This window comes from Colletotrichum graminicola, assembly GCF_000149035.1.
Source record: "Colletotrichum graminicola M1.001 genomic scaffold supercont1.5, whole genome shotgun sequence".
NCBI lineage: Eukaryota > Fungi > Ascomycota > Sordariomycetes > Glomerellales > Glomerellaceae > Colletotrichum > Colletotrichum graminicola.
In genome coordinates, this window is record NW_007361009.1 from 267,864 (window position 1) to 291,718 (window position 23,855).

The window sequence follows — 23,855 nt, forward strand, 5'->3', positions numbered from 1 at the left end:
TAGGTTCTCCGTCTCCGTGGGGTTCGGCGGCGGCGGTGGCGGCGAAGAAGGGGATTCTCTGCCTTAGCCCAAGTAGCCCTGGCGGCCACGGTGTTGTGTGATGACATGTTGCAGCGGGGCGGGGCCGGGATACCCGCCTTGCTAGGCTGCCTGCCCTATCATCTTGCTCCCGCTGCGGACGCTGCGGACGCTGCAAGGGCCTTGGAGGCTGAATACTGTACGAAGTGCATTAGGTAAGGTAAACGACGTGCCTGGTGGTTGCTTCTTGCTGTTGCTGTGATGCAAGTATTATCCGTTAGGCCAACGCACAATGGGACTTGGGGCTGGGAGGCCTTAGGTAATCAGGATTAGGTAAGTCACGGAGAATCGGAGACTTTCGGCATACTCCGCATCACAACGGCCGTTGCTGTGCAATCGGCACAATCGGGATAAGCCGGCTGCACGGACCATCCAAATCTCCACAGGTGTTCGAGCTCTCCCAACGGAACCATTTCGGAGTCGATGGAACTTTTGTTACTGCCTGCAACCAAGTCCTTTTTCCTTCATTTTTTCCCCCCGTCTCGAGATCTTCTGTACATCTGGCGATACGTTTAGGTGTTTCTTTTCATACGCAATCGACGTCATTTCACTTCAATTGGCTTGGTCCAAGTTCCAAGTGCTGCTTCTTTCCTCTCCAACTCCCCCATTTCTCCAAAAAAAAAAAAAGCCAGCACCACCCAACATGCTTCGTTCGGCGCCAGCTCGTCGCGCCGCTTCCGGCCTGGCCAACTCGCGGCTTACCGTTGTGCCGAGGACATGCGCGACGAGCCTATCCACATGCTCGACCCGATCCGCCACCTCTTCCCCCGCGGCTATTTACCCCGCGATGTCCCGTTCATCCAACTTCGCCAGCCCCTTCTCCCTCCAGCGAAGCATTCACACCACCGCCCCGAGAATGGTCGAGACACGCACTGAGAGCGACGCCTTTGGCGAGGTCCAGGTCCCCGCGGACAAGTACTGGGGTGCCCAGACCGAGCGTTCCCTCGAGAACTTCAAGATCAACCAGCCCCAGGACCGCATGCCCCCGCCGATCGTCAAGGCCTTCGGTATCCTCAAGGGCGCCGCTGCCGCCGTCAACATGCGCTACGGCCTCGACGAGAAGATCGGAAAGGCCATCCAGCAGGCCGCCGCCGAGGTCGCCGAGGGCAAGTTGCTCGACCACTTCCCCCTCGTCGTCTGGCAGACCGGCTCCGGCACCCAGTCCAACATGAACGCCAACGAGGTCATCTCCAACCGCGCCATCGAGATCCTTGGCGGCGTCAAGGGCAGCAAGAAGCCCGTCCACCCCAACGACCACGTCAACCGCTCCGCCTCCTCCAACGACACCTTCCCCACCGTCATGCACATCGCTGCTGTCCTCGAGATCGAGAACGAGCTCATTCCCTCCCTCAAGAGCCTGCGCGACGCCCTCCAGAAGAAGGTTGACGAGTTCGACGCCAAGCAGATTATCAAGATCGGCCGCACCCACTTGCAGGATGCCACCCCCCTGACCCTCGGCCAGGAGTTCTCCGGCTACGTCGCCCAGCTCGACGCCGGCATCAAGAGAGTCGAGTCCTCCCTTCCCGACCTTCGCCTGCTCGCTCAGGGTGGCACCGCCGTCGGTACCGGCATCAACACCTTCCAGGGCTTCGCCGAGGCCATCGCCGAGGAGGTTACCAAGATGACCGGCACCGAGTTCAAGACTGCCCCCAACAAGTTCGAGGCCCTTGCCGCCCACGACGCCATCGTCCAGGCCCACGGCTCCCTCAACACCGTTGCCGCCTCCCTGTCCAAGATCGCCCAGGACATCCGCTACCTCGGCAGCGGTCCCCGCTGTGGTCTCGGCGAGCTCATCCTCCCCGAGAACGAGCCCGGCAGCAGCATCATGCCCGGCAAGGTCAACCCCACCCAGTGCGAGGCCCTCACCATGGTCTGCGCCCAGGTCATGGGTAACCACGTCGCTACCACCATCGGCGGCATGAACGGTCAGTTCGAGCTCAACGTCTACAAGCCTCTGGTCATCCGCAACCTTCTCCACAGCGTTCGCATCCTCTCCGACGGCATGCGCTCCTTCGAGAAGAACCTGGTTGTCGGCCTCCAGGCCAACGAGGAGAAGATTGCCAGCATCATGAAGGAATCGTAAGATCCAACCCTTCCCCCCCCCCTCTGTTCCCGCATGGATCTTGTTCGCTAACGCTTGACAGCCTCATGCTGGTCACCTGTCTCAACCCCAAGATCGGCTACGACATGGCCTCCAAGGTTGCCAAGAACGCCCACAAGAAGGGCCTCACCCTCAAGCAGTCCGCCCTCGAGCTCAACGCTCTCTCCGAGGAGGATTTTGACAAGCTTGTCCGCCCCGAGCTCATGATCGGCCCCAGCCCTTACAAGCTGTAAATCGGCAGCTGTCGGCCATGTTTATACGTCCTGTGCTTTTGAGCCCAAGTCCCTCCCCACGCCTTGTAAAATTACGTAACGATATCCTGTTACCTGTGAAAGGAAACATTGCGGTCCTCGAGCGATCCGATTTGTAGAATTGAAACTCGTAAAATATGAAAGAAACAAATCACATGAAGCCCGAGAGTTCCCAAATCGATGAACTACCCCCGCCATTCTCGCATGTGATGGAAATCCGTACCCCGCACCACATGCTGGCGCCGTCTCTCGGACGGGAGAGGGCCTTGGATGTGCGTCAGTTCGTCGGACTGTCTCAGTGGATATGGGACGAGGTCCGTCTTGCTTTTTTTTCTGTAGGGGGGGAGGTTGACTGTGCACGCCCGTCGATCGGAGATAGCTCCCGCATGACCATGTAGAAGAAAGGGGGCTGCATGCCAAGTTTCCCGCCCAGGATGAAAGCTCCTGGGGAGGGGGTCGAGGTGAACGGGCGGGTGAGTGTGGGCATTTCACGACACCATACGAGTTGCCGAATCGAGACACCAACATCCTGTTTGTTTGTCCTTCGATATCATTGGTTGACCGGAAAGGCTATGTAAGTCGCTAGGTAGGCGTCCACGTTGCTCCGACCCCCGCTCATGGGTACGCACGGCGGAACGCTCACCAGCAAATGCAATGTCGGCCCGGTTCGGGTCCGTTGGCGTTCGTGGCCGACGAGAGCGTTTTCTTCCGATCCCACAGGCGCAGCAGCTCCGACTCTTCCGCCACCGAGGGGCTGCTCACCAATGGGCTGGTCGTTCATGATTTATAAACGCTGTGGCGCCTATTGAGTCGGTTGGATGGTTGTATAATCTGAAGTGAGATCGTGGTTATGCGATAAGCCGCTCGTTTGAAACATCAGCCTAATCCTTCCCCTACCGTATCACTCTGATTGTGTGCTTCTTCTTCCCCGGTTAGAGTAGGCAAATGATTAAGCCTATTATTGCTATTGTCATGCAAATGAACGGGTATCATAATATATCGCAAGAACATAGATACCCAATGTTACGCGAAAACTTTGAGACACTGTGTATGACATTCGTCTCGGGTGATTGAAACAAGGGATACTTGCCCCCTATATTGGCAAGATATAAGAACCCAAGATCTACAGATAATTTGCGCTGGCATGGTCCAAGAACACGTTGGCACCTAGCGGCCCGGTACCACAGAGGGGGCGACGACCAAGATTGCAATGGTCTAGGCCATATAGCACCCGACATTGCGCCCCTATATGCTCCAACAAACAGGCGATATGTCGATAGAGAACTCCGTCTTTGCCTCCCCGGCCCAAGGTCATCAAGCCTAGCATTGGAAAATCTCCGCGTCTTTTGAAGTGCAAGGTGAAGGCAAGCATAAGCAGGCAGCTAAGCATTGCTCCCCGGTATAGGCTGAGGGGAGGAGGGACACATGTACAGGGCGGAGGTTGCAATTTCTGCCGAGCATTACGGGACACGATGAACGTGCGGGCCGTGTTAGAAGTAGATGTACATTATATTTGTGGTGATGGTCGCGGAAGTCAGGCCTCCAGAGCCAGCTTTTAGCTGGAGACTGTTACCGGAGAAGCCCTGTTCAGTGACTTGACATAACTTTACCTTTCGTTCCCAGTCTTGCCCCTTTAGATCCAAGCGTGAAGTCCCCATCATGGAAACAGTACGACATACTTAGTAGAACAGAGACCCTGAATCCCACGGTGTGACGGGCCAGCTCAACCACATCATTATCATCATCATCAACACCCTCCTACACTACTACGAGGAACTGGGACCTACTCTGAATCGTCTTTGAAGGAGCTTCAAACTCCTGTACCCTCGATTCATCTGGGTACAATGGGGGTTTGACCCCCATTCACGGCTTGCCGGCGCACAAAGAGGCCACCCGGCACGGCAAGTTTCTGCCGGCCACAAATAACAGATCCCGGTAAAAAACACAAACACCCCATCCAGAATACCCGTGCATCCGGACCCGAGACCAGGCATCGATACCCGGCACGCCTTCTTCTTCCCGTGTTTGGATACCCAAAGCCTGGTACGATAACCTCGATTGGGAAGTTAATACGACCACCTCTCCTACCTTGGTCGGCGACCCCTGCTGTCTTCTTCTTCTGGGTATATCGATTGTTCTATAGTAGTAGAAACATGGGGAGGGGGGGAGGGGGGGAGGGGCGTTTGGCAACCGCGAGTTCGCAATGGCTCCAAAGCGAGCATCTCCGAAGCGACATTTGTCATTGGCGAGGTCGCGTCGGTCCTTTTTGTTTTGTCCACACTGGTCAACGGCACCACCGAAGCCATCGAGAAGCGGGGAGGCGGGCATCATTTCACAAGACTTCCGCCCCCACGATGATCTGTGGAGCATGGCAGAAAACTTGTGTTGCCGGGTTCCGTTTAAACATACCCAGCGAATTAGTTTCGGACTGAACGATGCCGCGGGTTCCATCCTCTTCCTTTACCTAAGTTGATCGCGTACCACCGAGAAGAAGATAAGAAAAAGAATAAGAACAGAAAAAAAGAAAAGGCTTGATTACCATGCCCCCCTGTCGACTGGTCGACGGGCCCCGCAGTCCAACAGGACAACGTCACCATCCATGACCTTCTTTGTGCGTGTCGGCGGACCAAGGCGTCATCATGCCCGACGCGGGCGGCTGGCGAATGACGGATCGAACATTCTTCGCACCGCCGTTGACGCTGCACACATAACCCAAACGGGAAGCGAGGTGGATGGGTAGGTCAAAGGCGTCGAAGAACATGTGACGCAGACAAGACCGCCCTCCTATCGTGACCCGCGGCCCCTATCCCCATCGTACTACATACCCGTCCTGTCAGACGCAGGTCGACAGGTGGGACCTGCCGCTACCTCCGATGGAAGTCCTTTCGCAAGCCCTACGAGGCTGGGAAAGTTGACGAGCCTCCTGGCTGTAACATTCTCCTGGAGCGCCTGTACGATAGTAATGAGACACGGCCTGTTGCGAGCTGCCTGAATGTCGGGATCATAGGGTGATTGCCGCATCAGCAACACCTTTTCGTCGCTTCGGACCGTCACTCGTAGCCTGTCCTCCCATCTCACCAGGTCGTGTATCCCGAAGCTCGACGATGCTCTCCCCGCGTCTCTCTTCCTTGCCCGCTGTGTAGTATGGCACATCCCAGAGCTGCCAACGCTGACAGGGTGAAACTCACTGGATATTACATGGAAACCCCATTAGTTGAAATAGGTTTATTTTCATTCCCGCCTAGACCAGCGCCGCGCTTTAAAGGTGTAAAAATATGGTATCACGATATTTAATATCCACATTAAGAATTCATGGCGTGAGACTTTGTGTCCTTGTGTTTTTTTTTTTTTTTGTTTTTTTTTCGTTTTTTCCCTTTGCACTTGCGTCATCCGTCATGGTCTCAGACATTCGATATCGAGCTCATCGTCGTAAGGCACCGAGTCACACCTGAATGACGGCGACTGGCAAGGCTTCTCGTCTCCCTCCAAGCGAATCTCTCCCTTGGTATCGTAGTGTTGACGGACCCTGCAGAGTGTCAGTTGATGGTGTTCAGTGAGTTATTGCGAACGTGAAACTCACCCTTGAAATGTGGTGCCAATAGTCTCCAGTACCAGGAGGATAAGAACCAGAGCGAGCAGGGCCCCGAGGACGATGAAGTCGGGATGCTCCTTAAAGATAGACATGGTAGGCTTAGGGACCTGAATGTGCCTCCAGCAGCCGAGACGAATCCTTGACGGCAGCAGCTTTGCCAAACCCTCCTCGAGAGTCATCGGGACGATCGTCTCGGGAGTACCGTCGCCCACCACGTCCACCACTCTTTCCTTTCCAGATCGCACATTCGTGGAGAGTGACTGAAGGTAGGTAGTCTTTAGTGGCCGAGGCGCGGCTAGAACGAGTGACGGGGGCAGGTTTTCAGATGGCGACACTGGACGGTTGTCGAATTCGAATTCAACGCTGTGCCCGACATATTCCTCGGCATCGTTAACGGTAGAGACTGGTGGTGTGTGGCTTATGGGCACGCGATTGACTGTGGCGAGACGACGTGCCTCGTCCTGAACATGGGAGGCCATATCCGAAATAATTGCTGGAACGGGGACAGCCAAGGCCAGCTGTGAGAAGCCCATAGCATGGAGTAAAGTTGAGGGCTTCATTTTGTTGGTAACGAGGTCTAAATGGGTTTTTGTGGTGTGTAAATCGTCGTGTTGGGAGATTATGCGATGTCAGGTGATGTCGTCGCGATGCTGTCCCTCAGTAATGATGGACTTCAGCAATATCCAAAAGCGCGTCAAAGGTTAAGACGTCCGGCAGTGGTTGTAGGAATTCTGGGTGAAGAAGTCTGGGGAGCCGAGCTATTAGAGGCAGCGGCGAGGCGGCCAGAAAGTTAGACGGGCAAAAGAACCCGGGCGGCGAGGGTCGGCAAGGTAATGGTGGGCAGGAAACCTCGCAATCGAATGAAACAAAACAAGTAACGGCTCTAGTGTGTTCTTAGGTTATTCAGAGTGAGGCAGATGAGGTGAGACGACTGATAGGAGGAAGGGGAGGAAAGACGAGATGAGAAGAAGGTGGTGTTCGTGGAACTGACGTGCCAAGGCGAGCGAGGTCCGAAAGTAATATAGGAAGAGAGACGTCTTGGACTGCAAGTCGTCCGGGTTGAGGGTCTCGGGCTAGGATGGAAGTATCCGATGACTAGGTAGGGGCAAAGTATGGAGAAGGGGGGACAAGGCATGCATGCATGGGCAGTAGAGTGTTATGTATATGATCAGAGTCGATGAGAAGGGAAGCAAGACAAGACCAGGTCGACGAACGCATTTAGGGATTGACACGCCATAGCTTGTACCAGCCCGGCAGCGGTGGTGTCTCTGTTCCTCTCTGCAATGCGGTGGTGCACGCTCTCTCCCCCTTCAGCCAGCTCTCCCCCCGGGGCCCTGCTCTACTCCCCTAAAGCGGGCGCGAGGGGGCGAGGTGGGGAGCGGACGCTGCCAAGACCAGGATCTAGGCTGAGCCTTGGACGCAGGGATGGTCTGGACCCTGCACAATGGGACAGCGGTGCACCCTGTGCGATGCAGCCGGTGCTTTTCCAATTCCAACATGGCCCCTCTCCCTCTGCCTGCATGCTTCTCCACCAGCCCTCAGCTGGGGGGGCTTGCACCGGTGCAGACAAAGAAAGGACATGGCATCATCTGCCCGAGGCACCAATAGACATGGGCCCGAGGATCCTTTGTTAAACTTCGAGGCTGGCTGAGAGGTGATAGTAGCCAGCTGCTTGCCCTGCGATAGGCATTGGACAATGCAGATGAACAATGTAGGCAGTATGATAGGTGCGTAAGGTGAGCAGGCCGACGGCGATGACACACCGCCCGATAGATGACAAACCATGAGGATCTGCGATGGAAACGAGGGTAAACTGCCGAATAGCCGATTTGATTCACTCGACCGAACGATGATTGTTTCTGGTGAAGGCTCGCGGGCCTCGCTGTGTCTTTGCGAGTTTTGAAGACTTGGCATGCTCGGACCCCATTGTTGGTTTGAGCCACGACATGGAAGGCCGTCTCTGGGTTCGCCAACAACTTCTCAAAGGGCGGCCGCTTTCTGTTTCCAGACAGACGACGAAATCAATCGAGACGTTGGAGATCGGTGCCAAGCTGGGCAGCAGGATGCATTGTTCGTGGCCCTAGTGAACTCTAAGCAGAATCATAACCACTGAGAGGCGCTTTTAGAGTCGGTGGCATTCCAACATGGTACACTGCCAAGTTGTTAGTTGGTTAGGTGCCTAGGTCCTCTGGGAGTCTTAACAGAGATGCATTCCGACATGTCGGTTTCCATTTGTCACAGTCGGAAGACGGATGGGGGTTCCCATGCGCAAGCCGGTGGCGACCGAGCAGGAGAGGAGCCGGAAGAACTGCGGCACTGCGGCTCTCATGCCTGGAAAAGACTCGACGCTTGCCGTCACAGGCTTGAGGTGAAGCTCAAAGATGAGATGGTTCCTGAGGGGGGGAAGTGTCCCAGATGTTCTACCGTGCCCAAGGTATCGACCGCCCTTAGCGTTAACGACCTTGGTTGCCATCCTCATGCTTTGGCCAGGAAGACGTCGTCGAATTGAATTGAAAAAGAAGACGAACCGAACAAACAAGCAATGGGGCGGCCCTCTCTTGCTGCGTGATTTGTGCATGTGCTTTTCCCTCTCCACACGTGCGCTCCTGCTGTCGCTTACCTTATTGGCAGGAACAGTGGAGAGAGTGAGGGAGGAAGGAGGAGGAGGGAGCCCAGGCTACCTACCTACCTAGGCTAGCACAGGGCACCGTGCCAGCACATCTCCCCTTTCCCACCTGGCGCACCACAGAAAAGAATCAAGCTTTCCCAAAACCCACCCGGGCCCTCATTTCCCACCCTCTCTCTGCCTTCCACATGTGCAAGCTGAAGCAAGTGGGTGGCTGCTTACCCTGTGTGAGTCTGAGCCAGGTTCGCGTATGCTGCTGACTCACCGCAGAGTGAGAGAGAGAGAAATTGGACAGGAACGTCGACTACTCCGTACCTAGGTACAGTTTACATGAGGGAGAATCATATTGATACTAACCCTTACGAGCGGAACTCCCACAGATACGAATAACCACGGCCGCGTCCAGCCCCATCCCCCCTCGGCGGCTATTCTTTGTCGGAAACGGAAAAGGAAGCAAACCACAGACGGAAAAGAAAAAGAAATGCGTGGACGCAAGCAGCCGGCACTCAGTGCAACGACGGAACCAATCAAGTCCTGCATCGAGTATAACGATGAAAAATAAAAATAAAAAACCGACCGACACTCATCTTACAAGCACGAAATTGGACGTTGGCTCGCACAGACACAGGTCTGCTAGCCTTTTTCTCCTTCATCTTATGGCCCAGCTCAGGCTTATGTCGACATGGTCGAGACAAGCCGATGCCCAAATCCCTTTTGATTCGCCTGGTCCAGGATGCGTACACTTGGTATGTTGTACGATGTAGGTACGTACTTGGTGTAGGCCCCGACCTGCCCAACCAGTCCGTGCTCAGGCACGATGCTTGGCGTTGCCGTGCCACAGGCCTCGTACAGACGAAATTACACAGTTGCCGCCGGACGAATGCACCCAAGACAGAATAGAGCGGGAGGCACATGTCAGCAATAATCTTCTTTTTTATCATCGAGTGCCCATGAGACGGGAAACGCCCTTGTAATGGATTCTTTTTTTTTTTCTTTCTCTTTCTCCCTCTTTCAACCTCTATGGTACGGTAACAGCACCGAAACGCCTGCGGCCAACACGGTCCCTCTGCCAGGTACGAATCGCTGTCAAGGGCAAATCTAAATGCTTTTACAAGTGACTGTGTTACACTGCAAAGCAAGCGTTGGTAGATCGACGACAAGGTCCCACTGATAAGCGCCAGCCCGCATTCCTTGCTTCGGGGGGTTTTTTTAGAATCGCCGTACGGTACTTGGTATGAATGCAGTAGGAAGCCGAGATATGCCAGCAGCAGTACTCCGTAGCAGTTGCAAGTTGGCTATTTTGGAGGCATCGCGGGGGTTTGAAACGCGGTGGACATTTTTCTCCGGTGGATTCGCCGCCTTTGGACTCCATTTGTCCTGGGAAACTACCTAGAGCCTCTCCCGTGACAGTTTTGTTCCATCGCAACCGGGGCCCACATGGGCAGAAATAGCGAAACCCGCCTGTTCTTGCCGTCTAAGGTGAGGTTGTCCGAACGTCAAAACGGTTTCAACATACCAACCCACCGACAATATCATGAGGTGTCCATGGAAAATGGGCCATTACTGATCACTGGGCCCGCAGGCTCTCCACCTACAAATGTCCGGCAATTCCTGCCGAGAGATTTGTTGTTTGAGAAAGACAATGTCGAGCCGGTTTGTCGCAGATCGCCCTGTCATTTCGAAGCCTGGGTTCCAACAGGAGCAGGCTGTCTACGCGATGCTTGGCTTGGCGTCCATCGGACATAGGTTGAGGCAATTCACACTCGGCCTGTCGAAACACTAGCGACTCGAGAGTGGGCTTCGCCCCTTTCCTGTCGCCGGGCGTGCGTTCTTTGAGCCGTCTCCAAATACCTGAGAAATTCCTGCTCCACGTTGGGCCTTTAAAAAGTCCCAAAAATAAGCAGCCACGTCCAAGCCGGTTTGCACGCTTGTCCGGCCTAGTCCAGCGATCTTAGGCTTCTGGACAAGTCGGCCTTGGTCGTGCTAGCGCGAAGAGCACCGGAAAGAGCCATGGAGAATAAAAACTTTGCGTATATAAATCAGGGTACCGGTAGACGGCCAGAGCGATTTGTCGGCGGCCAGTGAGTTAAGCCTATTTAGGAAGGCACTACCAACATTTCTCCAACACATATAAAATAATCATATTCTATCACCCTAACCAAGACCCTAACCACTAACCCTACGTATCTTCAAGAGCCTACATATCTATAGAAGATACGTAGGGTTAGTGGTTAGGGTGGTTAGGGTCTGGGTTAGGGTCTGGGTTAGTTAGAGGGTTAGGGTGACGAAACATGGTATTTCTAGCTTCCATGTGTCGGTGCTTCTAGATTGGGTTAGACACTGGCCGCCGACCAAATCGCTCTGGCCGTCTACTGGTACCCGAGAAAAAGAAGAAAAAAATTGGGAGCAGCATGGATAAGCTTGCCTTGAGGGAAGACCAGAGAACAAACAACCATCGACAGTGTGGGGAGAGCATCTGGAAAGGGCAAGAGGAGGGGCAATATTTGCAAAGGAACCAATCACCAATCGAGGGCCACATGCTGCCAAGGGGGGGCTACCCAATGATGGATCAGAGGACGACTAACAAGCTTTGTGCTACTGCGAGCCACCTGGCGAAGAATCTCAGGACCCAAAAGTTCTACACGTAGCTGTGGGAATTGAGAACTGTAAAGGGGACTGCAGTCAGCCACTCTCTAGCATTTCCTCCTTCGTATCCCAACGGCCCAAGGTGTTTACGGGATGCGGCGAAGCCGGTCCCCATCGGGGTGAGTGGAACTCCGTTCGGGACCTTCTCCCTTGGAGAGTCGGGCGCACGCCATTCGCAACTAGCATTACATGGTATTGGAAGTGGGACGGTGTTCCCGCGGGTCGTACCATCGCGACAGAGTTAATTGATGGTGTGGCAGTATACGGGACTTCTGTTTCGCCTCGAGAACCAGAAACTCATCGATGTCTCTCCATCTTATGCCAAGAAGCAGACGCGCAAGCTGCTGGCTTTTGAGTTCTCCAACCCAATCAGAGAAGATGACACCGAGGGATCCGGGGCAGTGAACGATCCTCTCTGACTGTTTGGACGATGGGCTGCGCGTCAGTCGCTGCGAAGCCGGGGCGGATTGGCCTCGGGGTGTGCGCATGCGGAGTCGAGGTGTTGCTGAGTCGCGACTCGTAGGCAGGCAGCTAAGCTAAGCTAAGCTGTACATAGTACACACGCATATCGATGGGCCTGCAGGCAAGAAAAAGAGAGTTAAGCATGATACAAGTAGATACTGGCAACGAGATCTCCGACTGGTCCATCGGCCAAGCCACTACCACGCCGCGAAATAAGAATACGATGGCGGTCTTTAGCTGCCTAGCTGCTTTGGGGATTTTACAGACTCAGCTCCCTCCTGCGTAGCTCAGCGGCCGCCGGAAGCCGCTCTTTTCGGCCGCCGACATTTGATGGTAGCTCAAGAAAAGAAGGGTTTCCCAATCGGGCCACTGGCCCAGGAACCCTTGTCCATGATCCATGGGGAGTCATCCATGAACCCGTGCACACCGTCGCAGCCCACTGACTCGGTCACCCCCCCCCCCCCCCCCCACCAATCACCTTTCCCCGTCTGTGCACGTATCTTTTTCTTTTTTCTTGGACCAGCTGCCTGTCTTCTCCGCTTATGGGCTACCTAGTCTCGTCTAATCTGCTTCAGCCTTGCACGCCTTCGCCCTGACAACAGTCCGTTCGCGTCGGCGAGGCTGAGAAAGGGTCTCTCGCTCGGTCCTAGCATTGGCAATCATCGAATACGCATCCCGCCCGAAGCCATTGAACCGAGCCTCGGGCTCTTTGTCCTTTCTCTTGGTTCGCTCGCACGCCGTGCTCGGCAGTCCCAGCCTCATGTCGCCGACGACGCCAACGGACTTTGCCTCTCTCCCCCCGCCCCTTACCCGCTCTTCTACCGTTCCGGCAGGCTCCAGCACCGGCGGCACCAACACTACCAATAACAGCAACACCAACATCACCCGCCAAGACCCATCTCGCCTCGCTCCCGAAGATGCTTTCTTGGCCACCTCGCCGCCGCGCCGACCCATCCCTTCCTTCCTCGATGCCTCCACCGCGCCGGACCACCACCGCGCTGACCGCGCCCACCTCCGCCACGGCACCGCCGGCGATCGCTCCCGTTCCCGCCGCACCCGCAAGCGCACCTGGAAGAAGTTGATGTGGGTGAAGCAGAGCTACCCCGACAACTACACCGACCAGGACACCTTCCTCGAAAGCCTGCAGCGAAACCCCCGCCTGCAGCCCTACGACTTCTGGCCCCTGGTCGCCGACTCCTGCGTCATCGTCCAGCACGTCTGCTCTGTCATCATCTTCATCGTCTGCTTCGTTCTCATACAGAAGCAGCGCGTGCCGCCCACCTCGGTCGTGTCCTTCAGCAGCCTGGCAACCTTCCTAGGTTGGCTGCTGTGGGAGCGCTGGGAGGCTGACGAGGAGCGCAAGGAGCTCGGCCGCTTGACCAGCGGCGCCACCGTCGCCGGCCGGAGGGAACCGAGCCGGAGGACAAGCAGCATGCGGCGCCCGCCGTCGCACGCCGACGACACCTCGGCAGCAACGACCGCTGCCAGCTCCCTCACGAACCTTTCCTCCGCCGCCACCGTCGCCGCCGCCGAGCGCCCGACGCGACACTCCCACTCCGCCTCGGCGAGCTCACTCATCTCCACGACATCGACGACCTCGCAGTCCGCCTACCGCCGCCACAGCCAGGAAATCATGAACCAGGCCCCTCCCCGCCGGTCCTCCTTCCCCCTCCCGGGCGACGACAACAGCCGGCTGAACCAGCGCCTCAGCACCGTCAAGAGCGCCATCCTCATCTACTCGACGCTCCTCGGCCTCTCGCCCATCCTCAAGTCCCTGACCAAGTCGACCTCCCCCGACAGCATCTGGGCCATGTCCTTCTGGCTGCTGACCATCAACATCTTCTTCTTCGACTACTCGGGCGGCGTCCGCGTCAACATCCCCGCCTCGCTGTCGACCAACGCCGCCCTCATGGCCTCGACCGTGCTCGCGAGCCGCCTGCCCTCCACCGGCCAGGTCTTCAGCCTCACCCTCTTCAGCATCGAGGTGTTCGGCCTGTTCCCCGTCTTCCGGCGCTACGCCCGGCACCGGAGCTCGGCCTACAACTACGCCATGACCGCGCTCCTCGTCCTCGGCGCCGGCGCCGGCGTGGGCGTCATCGTGGGCGACGACGGCGGCGTCGCCCCTGCCGCCGTCGCCGCCGGATGGCCGTGGAAGAGCGCTGTCGCCGGCATGGTCGTCAGCGTGCTCATCTCGGCCGTCGCCATGGGCGGGTGCAGCTGGTGGCTCATCGGCCTGCAGAAGTACAAGAACGAGATCTACGGGCCGTGGGACCCGGCGAGGCCCATCATCATGAGCCGGCGGCTCTGGGAGGACGGCTGATGGTGGGAGATGCGGGTGGAAGGGGGATGGCCCCCTTTTTTTCCCTTCTGATGTTGAGTTACTTAGACATGAATTGAGAGCCATGAGTATACTGCACGAACAACCCGAAACTAGTGCTTCGACCGCGACGAGGTAACTCGTCTAATAGTCCGCCCGGTGTCACGTCCTATGATCCATCCATCCCATGACCCATCCCACGATCCGTCTGATGGCCTGTCCTCATTCCATCGCAGTCCTGACAATCGCTTTGGACAAGACTAGGTACGTTGCCCGAAATGCTCAGGTCAAAAAGGCAATAGATCCAGTCACAAGACCACGTCAGTGTCACATCCATGGCCGAAAGTCGTTCTTAATCACAGCAGCGAGATGGAGGCAAACGACTCGTAAATTTATTTCAACAACGAAAACCTGGGTGTCGTGAACTATGTGCACGAGCCGACAACGCCCAGCCAAATGGGCCAATGTCCATACCAACCAACCAACCAACGTTCGGCCTCGTCTGCCAGTCGCTTCCCTCGCCCCATCCGTCACCAGAGTCTCCTGTTCTAAACCACGGATGGGCAATCAACCATCCTGTGGCCCAACTGCTTGCAATTTTTGCAGAGGGGCGTGGGGCAGTCCTTGTTGACATGATCTTCTGAACCGCAGGAGTGACAAGTCCGAGCCGGTCTGTTGGGGCAATCGCCGGCCTTGTGGCCCAGTTCGCCGCAGCAGTTGCACCTGAGCGGCTTGTTCTTTGCCACCTTTCCCGAGAGGGGGTTCCGGAAGCAGACCGACGCCTTGTGGCCCTTCTTCCTGCAGTGGGCTCACACGTTGCAGGGGGTGCCCGTGTGACATTCCTAGCAAACGGAGCAGATCTTCTCGCCCAAGCAGGTCTTGTTGTGATCAGCGGTGGCTTCTTTGCCGCACTGCTGGCAGAGCTTCGGTCTCTTGCAGTGGCGCGTCATGTATCCAAGCTCTCAGCAGTTTGAGCATTGTGCTTTGGGACAGGTTACTCGCGAATGTCCGGCCTCCTTGCACCAGTTGCAAGTCTTCTCCGTGGAAGTGCAGTTGTCGTCTGTGTGGCTTGGATCCTCGCAGTTGGTGCATGATATCTCCGAGACATATCCAGATCTGGTGGCTACTGCAAGGATTTGCCCGACTTTGGCGTCTTGGTTCTTCGGAGGATCACCAGGCCGAGTGCCTCTGTCACTGGCTCCAGACTTCATCTTTGATCTCAGCTCTCTCTAAGACTATTTCGTCAGCTTCGTACCAAAATAATAATAAAAAGACAGAAAGCCCATAGGTGTTGCGCGACGTATTCTACGATGGCAGATGAAGGGCCATCCAGAAAAGAAGAGAACGAATATTCAGACTTACCTTGGCAGGATCTTGGGACGGTAGACGCGGCGGAGTTGGGGTCTTCGGCTGGTGATGAGTGTCGTGTGGTAAGTGAGATGGAAAGTGGGAGGAAAGTGAGATAGTGAGATAGAAGAAACCCAAGTGGGCCAAGGACTCAACTGCCCAGACACAATCTCCAGTTGAGGTTTTTAAGGGGTAGGAGAATCAAAAGACAACCAGAAGAAAAACAGAAAGAAAAAACAGGGTAAGAGCGAAAATCAAAAGGGAAAGAGAGAGAAGGTGCGATGGGGGAGGGGGTCAGAGAGCTCAAGGCGGGTTGGCGGTAGGCTGTATCTGCAATTCTTACATCTCGTCTAAAGATCCGTCTGGTACCCGCCCGACCCTTTGTCCTATGATCCGTCTGATAGCCTGTTCCCATTCCCTATATTCATTCTGACCTTCATGACCTTGATCTCAAGTATGGCACCATCCAGAAGGATGTTATTGACCTTCGTAACGATGTCGAGGGCATCCGCCAAGAGGTCAACGAGATCCATGCAGACATCAACAACATCCACCAAGAAGTCAGCAGCATCCATGAAGATTCAAGTAAGTGGGATCTGTGCTAATTCTAATAGTCTCCATGCTGAAGCCAATCAGGTAAATGACAACCACGTCAACGTGATGCACTTGAAAGCAACCACGAACCAGATCAATAAAGACATCAAAGACCTAAAGGCGGGCGCCAACATGAGGATCTCTGCCAGGTTTATACCTCCTCGCCTCTTTTCAACAGTTTACAGACTAACATCATCTAGAAATATCAATAAGCAACGACGCTTCAGGAACCTATGGGCCATTCGGAATCACAAAGACCACATGTAATCCGAAGTTCGTCTCGTACCTCTGGTCGATCCCAACACATGTGTCAAAATCTTCGGCTTCCCTTAAACCCTTAAGGAATTCTGGAATTTACCCCGTAGGTTCTACTTTTAGACCTTCAGAAATATCTTGTGATAACTAATCCTTTTTTCTGGAAGAGGAACTGACCCGACCAGCTTCACCTACCCGTCCAACAATTTGTCCTATGATTCATCTGATGACATCCATCCTGACCCGCCGCTCTCGATGGACCTATTACTCGTCTTCCAACAGCGGGTCAGATACCCCGCCAAAGCGCTCGCAGTGGCCACCGTTATTATAATACAGTAGTTTACCGTCGTCTTTCTCGTGAATACGAGCATCTTATCATCTGCGTAACAGGTCTGATTATCCATGGGACCGAGGCCGGCACCGACGGAATCAAAGACCGGGCTACTAGCTTTCACATGGCTTACAGCTTTGCGGCAGGGTCTGTGGCAATGAGAGCTGATGATTTGTCTCGCAACCTCGTCCAGAACCCTGTGTTCGGCCTCCGCCGCCGCCCCAATCTTTGGCGGTCGGACCGTCAGGTTCGTCCTGTAGAACTTGACTCTCGGTGTTCGTGGCGGGCCTTGAAGAAGGCTGTATCTTATGAATGTATCCGTGTCGGTGTGGATGATTCTGGCGCGGGAGACCGGGGAGAAGGAGAGGTAGCGGCGGTGGACGGCACTTGTTGCGGGCAGTTTAAGTGGCGAGCGCCTGATGATGAGAGGCATCGTTGATAGTACAGGATCGCGGTTGGGCGTGTAGCGCAGTGTGGATGTCAGGGCCCAGAGGGAGGAAGCGATTTGGACGCTGTGAGAATTCATATTCGATCCGTTATTTTATCCTGAGGACTGAACACAAGGATTCCATAGTAGATTGCATCTGGATAGGCACCAGAAAACCGTTTACATACTGATATCGGAGATAGCTCAGTAAGGCTTGACGTCACAAAGATTCAAACTTCGGCCATGCCATGGTTCCTGAGCTGGGCTTCGGTGTACCGGGTTTGAGTAGGATAAACACCGAGCTTTGAGTGTGGGTGGATGAAGTTTGGAAAAAGAGAATGGTGGAAGTGGTAGCAGAGGCATTTTTTCACCTGTTTTTCACCTGTTTTTCACCTTGTAGTCTTGCTTGCATCTTCACCTTCGTCACTTTACTTTCTCTCTCTCTCTCTCTCTCTCTCTCTCTCTCTTTTTTTTTTTGTTTTTTTTTTTGCATGCGTTGTTTCTCTCAAAATTGCAAACTTTTACACGGTTGCCAACCTACTACGATAAGAGAACTCACCAATTTTCTTCAGTCTCCTTCTTGGACAGCCCTCTTCGATACTCCCTCGGCATTGAACCGGGAATTGTTTTAGTTGCTATCTCATTTGCATCAAAATACAGCTAACGCTCACCATGGCTGATGAGCCTGCAACAATGCCGCCTCGCAATCGCGATGAGGCCGATGCCCAGCTCAATTCTCTGCTACGCGAACGAGGTCTGTACTCGAGCGATGGCACACATGATGGCTTCAAGCACGGTATAATCCACCGGTCCCTTCAGATTCTCTCACAGCAGCTGTACAGCACAGAGACTCGCTTCATTCACGAGGTTATCCAAAACGCCGATGACAACGCATATGGCAAAAGCACTGCTCATGGCTCGCTCCCCAGCTTCTCATTGAGGCTAAAGAGCAAAGACACTAGCAACGACACTGAGAAGTACACGCTCGAGACCAGCTGCAACGAAGATGGGTTTTCCATTGCGCAGATCGCTGCCTTGACCGACATTGGAGCTAGCACCAAGACAAAGTGCAAGGATGTACATGGAGGGTTTACTGGGGAGAAGGGTGTTGGCTTCAAGGCCGTCTTTCGTGTCGCCGATGCTGTTTACATCACCAGTGGCCATTACAACTTCAAGCTCGACAACAGCCAGGACATGATCGGAGCCCTGCGACCGATCCCTTGCTCTTACCCAGCACCCAAGGGCACCTTAAACTACACAAGAATGATGATCGAGCTGAAAAGCCAAGGAGATTTCGAGTCGATCGAAAGAGATCTGGAAAAGGTTCAGCCCGAAATTCTCCTTTTCCTCCGCCGTTTGAGGCGAATTTCGGTGCACACAGCAACATGCAACACAACATTCACCGTAGCACACAACGACGACGACGAGGAGTATCAGGGCGAAATGAAAACGGTAACAGTGCAAAGCACCACCGAAAAGAGGAGAAAAAAGACCCGATACATCTTCGTTCGGAGAATAGTCGACGATATGCCGGTGGAACCTCGAAGGGAAAACATTGTGACGTCTGAAATCGTTCTTGCTTTTCCATTGCATAACGATGGAAGCCTCATACTCGAGCCGCAACATGTTTTTGCTTTCCTTCCAATTAACCAATATGGTTTTCGGGCAAGTCCCTGCCCAGTATGCAGTTCTGTTACGAGGCTAATATGTGTTGTAGTTTCTCATTCAGGGCGATTTTGTTCTTACGGCAAGCCGAGAAAGTCTTGCTCCTACTGCTTGGAATGAAAAGCTCCAAGAAGCCATTCCTAGCGCTTTCGAGGCGGCCGTCCACAGATTCAACAACATCGAGGGCGGCCTGCGTTATGTTTGGCCGCAGTATCTAGAACGGTTGCCGACTGGGATTGCATTCGGCAAAGATCTCCGGGCCAAACTCGTCAAGCACCTTGGATCTTGTCAAATTCTCCAAAGTCGTGCCGGCCTCACTTCATTCCAAAAGCCCGGGGATCTGGTATTTGTTCCACCAGAATTCTGCTTGGATGGGGAGCCTTTGATCGAGTCTCAGCGGCTGCAGGAGCAGCTTCTGGCTTTGGAGTATGCACCTAACGGAAAACTGCCTTCGAGTCTTGAATCCCTCGGTGTAGAAGTGATGAACGATGAACGGTTCGTCATACAATTCCACTAATGGATGGTTCATGAAAACCGGAGGGACCTCGGCCTCAAAACTTCCGAGTGGCACAACAGAGTGGCAGCCATTCTAATCAGAGTCAACCAACTCAGAAACAAGCTATGCCATCTGCCAATCGTGCCAACGATGCATGGAAAGTTCTTGCCTGCATCTACGAAGAACCTCTACTTGGCCTCAATTGATGTTGCTTGGAGTGCTCCATTTGGTTTAGGCTTGTTCTTTGTGAACCCCGAGGACAGAAACAATGCCCACAGAGAGGCTCTCTTCAAGTGGCTAGGCCTCAAGGAGATCACAGAGAGTGACATTTGTCACAGAATTCTATGGACTCACAAAATCTGGACTCCCAGCAGCGGCACGGCACGCCCTTACATGCATTTCATTCAAGAGGCCCTATATCTATTCCGCCATCGAGAATTCATGAATGCTACGACCAAACATGAACTGTCGAAGCTTTGGATAGCCACCGAAGATGGTTCGAGGGTATGCCGGGCTAGAGACGCGTACTTCGTTGATTCTACTGTCTCACCTAACCTCATAATCGAGCCTGCGACAAGTTCGGCTTTTTCCAAAAGCATTTTACATCCAGATTACCTTGAGTATGACGGCGACTTGACTATCGAATCTAAAGACGGTCCTAGCCTTGATTGTGTGAAGAATTCAACCGGAAGAAAGGATGATACCTTTCTTGCATGGCTCCAAACTTCATGCAAAGTTGCAACGCTGCCCAGACTGACCCATAGTGATGGGGATGCGACCTACGAGGCGAAGTGGTTGATCGAGCACGCATTCGATGACATGCTTCTGCTTCTGAGAGACCACAGTTTGCATTATCACAAACATACAATGCTAAACCTGGGTCCTTATTTAAAGAATGCGAAGCTCAAATGTCGTGATGGCGTCAGTATGCCTCTGGATCAAGCCGCGGTCCCAACCAAAAGTCTTCTGGAAGCTTGTCCACATCTTTTCTTCGCCGATCTCCCAGATCCAGATAACACCAAGTGGCAATACCTTTCTCAAGTCAAGATGATAACCGAGATTAACGATGTTGCTCAGCTACGGGAACTTGAGGTGCTGTCCCGTTTGCCAATCACCAGCAGGACTCTCGAGGATGCGCGTCGTGCCTATCAATACATGGCTCAAAACAGACGGCTGGTTTCGACGGATACTTGGTAAGGCAAACCCCGAGACAAGTTCCACTATAAACTGGCTAACAGAACAAGTATGACTTTTAAGAGCGAAAAAAAGCTGGTTTATCATCCAAGCCGCGGCTGGTTGTCTCTGCAAGATTGTGTCTGGAAGAGCGCCAACCCGCTCAAAAGTACGACCACTCTTGCTGATGTGTATCCCGAATGCGATGATTTCTTCCGGGGAGTCCTCAGCATCCAGGATGCTGGCATATCTGAAGTAGTCGAGGAGTTGAAGCGAATCAGCAATACACCAGAGAGTTCGCAAGAGGTGGAATCGATGAAATCCATCATGTTCATTCTATGCGACTACCTGGCAGAGGCCGGGCCCATGGGCCGGCGCCTCCACACCAAGGAAAAAGATGAAGTGCTCCATCTCCAAGTTTTCCCAGTGGTGAAGAGCTCCCTGCAGCCGCATGATTCTGGTAGAGCAGCCAGAAGGATCTTGGATGAGACTTGGTACATTGCCGACCGCACAGCCCTGAGGGAGGCCTTTTTGGGGAAGGTGGAAATTCTGGACTTCGACATCAACGACGTCGATAAACTCCTGCCGCTGATCGAATGGCTAGATCTCGACAAGCGACGTCTGAGCAAAGCTGTGGAGGAACGCACAGTATGCACTGGATCGACCGTCATGCAGAACGAGTGGTCGCTGACCATGCAGAAACGCGTCAGGTTTCTCTTTCTGTCAGTCAACCCCTGGCCCTATTTTCCGTGAGAGACTGATGCTGACCAAAAGCAGACTTGGAGGCAGAAAAAATGATGTGAGTGACACATTCTTGCCTCCTGTGGACGTTTGGAAAGTGTCAGGTCTCGAACTGCGGAGAAGGATAGGAGATATCCAAGGGGAGTCGGGAATTAGTCACATCTCCATCAAAGAGGCTGGCTCACGGATCAACGTGTTCGTTCTGCGCCATCCTTTTGAGAACAGCCCATTGCAGGTCGACATGAAGCTCTCGGCTTTCTTCATACGATGGTGTTCCATAAAAAAGGACGCCCATTTTAAACTTGTTCCCTTGATACTGAAGGCTACTCCACACGAGACACGAGGCTTACTGGAAGACAACAACATCAGGTGCCCCTTTTCAGAGGATGCAAACTACGCTGCCGATGGATCCTTGACGGAAATAGCCAAGTCAGACGACACGGGAACTTCATCAACGAGGATGTGTGTGGGCCGAACGACTGATACCACTATCTTGTCCAGTCACCTAACTGCGGTCATGGATGCACATGAAGCCGCCATTGCCGAGGCCAACAGCCGGTTCAAGGAAATCGGCCGCCAAGCAGAAGCATATGTGAGTTCAAGCCAACCAAACAAACACCGTGATTCTTCTGACAACTGCCTCAGGTCGACGGCTTTTTCAAGAAGCACATTCCAGACTGGAACTCCGAGACGCATTGGACGAGCCATCTTAGAGAATCTTTCGGCTACCCGACGTTCCCAGGTGACGAGTCCACAACAGCCGACTTCACGTACACTGATGAGGGGGGGACGCATATGCTCCCAAAACTCCAAGAACTCGGCATCCTCAAGGAAATGCGGTGCACAAAGGCAACCAAATACCATTTCGAGGTCAAGGGAACGGTGTTTGGCTGCGATGAAGCGTTTCACCTCAGCCAAAACCAAATGGAACTGGTAAGCTCTCCCCGCACTCTTGTCTGAGTCGTATCGAAACTGAGACATCCAGGCCCGGAAGTATGCACGAAAGGACGGCATGATACCAGCCGACATTTACATCATAGCCCGCGTGTACAACGTCGAGAGAGGCCCAGAAGTTCGATTCTACACTGACCCGTGGACAAAGATATTCAAGGGAGAATTGTCCATGGCGGCATCGGGAACCGCATTCCGCATCACACGCAGAAATGTATGGGAGTGATTTTGTAAGATTTAAGGGCGAGAGGGGGACGTGTTGGATAGGCAGAGGGCCCATATGAATGAGGTCCTCGAGCTCGGTCAGGTGACATGGCATATGACGTGGCTGATGTTATGCGCCACACCTGCATGAGCCTCCTTACTGGGCTCGACGGCGGATGCTCCAGCCACACCAAGTGGGGCGACTGCGCCACGGTCGACCTTTCATTATCTCCACGTCAAGCCGCGGCATGTTTTCTTCTTTTCTTTTGGATTCTCGCGCGCCCTGGCCCCCGGCTCCACCCCCATACTACATCGCAATGTCATGCCATGTCAACATGAGTCGGTAGTTGGCACCCGGTGCACCGGCCGATGACTCGTACATTCCGTATCACCGTTACGGCGAACCATCGGTCGGCCGGTTGGTTGAAACGACTAATGGGCTCGACTCCTGAGGGAGAGAGAGAGATTCACCAGGATGGACGGAACAGCCAAGGAAGAGCGTCGAATGTGTACGTAAACCAAGGAGCATCTACGATGTAGGTACGAAAGTCTTTTTTGCGCCAATCATTCCCGAAGTCTCGGCGCATTAACGCAGCACAGCCAGCGGCGCCAACGCTCGTCCAGTCAACCGTCGACGAGCTGAAGCCACCTGCCATCCAATGGAAACGCACGGATGCCCGTATCCCCTTTTGGGTGCATTCCCACCGTCTCTTGTGCTTTTCTCTCGGTTGTCTCTGTTCCTGCCACATTGCAGGGCTGGAGCTAATGCGGGCAAGCTGCAGAGAGGTCCACGGACAGGAGGCGAGAGAGGCTGTGGGCTGGGAGCTGAAGACAGCTGAGGAGGAGAGCTACCGTATCCAGTGGGCACTGCTGCAAAGCTGCAAAGGCAAACGGACGTTATGAACCAGGCTCTCCCCGTCGACTAGGGTGATGGAATAAGGGATAAACATTCGCTGGATTTCTTCCGGAGGACCAATTCCGTCCGGTCAATTGGATCAGACGCTTTGCCCACGCACTCACCCGCCTTGATCGAGCACTCAGCGGCAGTGGCAGCATCATTCTAAACCCCTGCTGGCCGGGGGAAATAAATAATACAGGCGTCATGCAGGTGCCAAGTACGGATACGGATGCTTGATGCCTGGAAAAACCGGCAGGCGACCTGGCAGATGGGTCCGCCCAGGTCCGGGGGAGATGTACCCCTTGCCCCTAACCTCACTCACTTCCCCAAGTTGAACCCAGGGCCTCCAGGGCTACCCATCTAGGTCAGGTCGGTCCCGCGCCAACAGAGGAGAGAAAAGAGGCGGAGCTAACGCTGCTAGCGTTACAATCCAAGTGGCAACGCGCTGATATATGTGGGATAAGCTTTTGAAGGAAATGGCAAAGGGGAAAGAAAAGCTTCGGGACAGGGGGGGGGTCTCATCTCTCAGACTCCCTCTCTCTCTCCTCTTTCCGTGGTGGCTTGTGCAGTGCTCCGGGACGCATAGGTATTTATTACCCCCTTCCCATCTGCCTGGGCAACCGTACACTGTCTTTTAGATCTTTCTCTCTCCATCCCTCACATATCTTAATCCCAACGTCGGCTGTCCTTCGCTCTGTAT

At 54.1% G+C, this 23,855-nt stretch overlaps 7 protein-coding genes across 7 annotated transcripts; 5 read left to right on the forward strand and 2 right to left on the reverse strand.

The window, feature by feature from the left end:
- Window positions 1-721: 721 nt before the first annotated feature.
- Window positions 722-2,412, forward strand: GLRG_02455 (fumarate hydratase; the record flags this gene model as incomplete). The annotated part of the gene is made up of 2 exons (XM_008092464.1): window positions 722-2,157; window positions 2,223-2,412. 2 exons carry the CDS (start codon window positions 722-724, stop codon window positions 2,410-2,412), a joined length of 1,626 nt encoding a protein of 541 aa, XP_008090655.1.
- Window positions 2,413-5,823: 3,411 nt separating this feature from the next.
- On the reverse strand, window positions 5,824-6,582 carry GLRG_02456 (uncharacterized protein; the record flags this gene model as incomplete). The annotated part of the gene is made up of 2 exons (XM_008092465.1): window positions 5,824-5,956; window positions 6,011-6,582. 2 exons carry the CDS (start codon window positions 6,580-6,582, stop codon window positions 5,824-5,826), a joined length of 705 nt encoding a protein of 234 aa, XP_008090656.1.
- A 5,934-nt stretch (window positions 6,583-12,516) lies between these two features.
- On the forward strand, window positions 12,517-14,076 carry GLRG_02457 (phosphatidylinositol N-acetylglucosaminyltransferase; the record flags this gene model as incomplete). Its single annotated transcript, XM_008092466.1, has 1 exon — window positions 12,517-14,076. The coding sequence occupies one exon, from the start codon at window positions 12,517-12,519 to the stop codon at window positions 14,074-14,076; it is 1,560 nt and encodes a 519-aa protein (XP_008090657.1).
- Window positions 14,077-15,035: 959 nt separating this feature from the next.
- GLRG_02458 (uncharacterized protein) lies at window positions 15,036-15,284 on the reverse strand (the record flags this gene model as incomplete). The annotated part of the gene is made up of 1 exon (XM_008092467.1): window positions 15,036-15,284. One exon carries the CDS (start codon window positions 15,282-15,284, stop codon window positions 15,036-15,038), a length of 249 nt encoding a protein of 82 aa, XP_008090658.1.
- A 631-nt stretch (window positions 15,285-15,915) lies between these two features.
- GLRG_02459 (uncharacterized protein) lies at window positions 15,916-16,281 on the forward strand (the record flags this gene model as incomplete). Its single annotated transcript, XM_008092468.1, has 3 exons — window positions 15,916-16,005; window positions 16,057-16,163; window positions 16,215-16,281. 3 exons carry the CDS (start codon window positions 15,916-15,918, stop codon window positions 16,279-16,281), a joined length of 264 nt encoding a protein of 87 aa, XP_008090659.1.
- A 1,439-nt stretch (window positions 16,282-17,720) lies between these two features.
- GLRG_02460 (uncharacterized protein) lies at window positions 17,721-19,209 on the forward strand (the record flags this gene model as incomplete). Its single annotated transcript, XM_008092469.1, has 2 exons — window positions 17,721-18,707; window positions 18,745-19,209. The coding sequence occupies 2 exons, from the start codon at window positions 17,721-17,723 to the stop codon at window positions 19,207-19,209; spliced, it is 1,452 nt and encodes a 483-aa protein (XP_008090660.1).
- Window positions 19,210-20,235: 1,026 nt separating this feature from the next.
- Window positions 20,236-22,279, forward strand: GLRG_02461 (uncharacterized protein; the record flags this gene model as incomplete). The annotated part of the gene is made up of 6 exons (XM_008092470.1): window positions 20,236-20,381; window positions 20,433-21,083; window positions 21,139-21,531; window positions 21,604-21,694; window positions 21,748-22,035; window positions 22,088-22,279. 6 exons carry the CDS (start codon window positions 20,236-20,238, stop codon window positions 22,277-22,279), a joined length of 1,761 nt encoding a protein of 586 aa, XP_008090661.1.
- Between the last annotated feature and the right edge of the window lie 1,576 nt (window positions 22,280-23,855).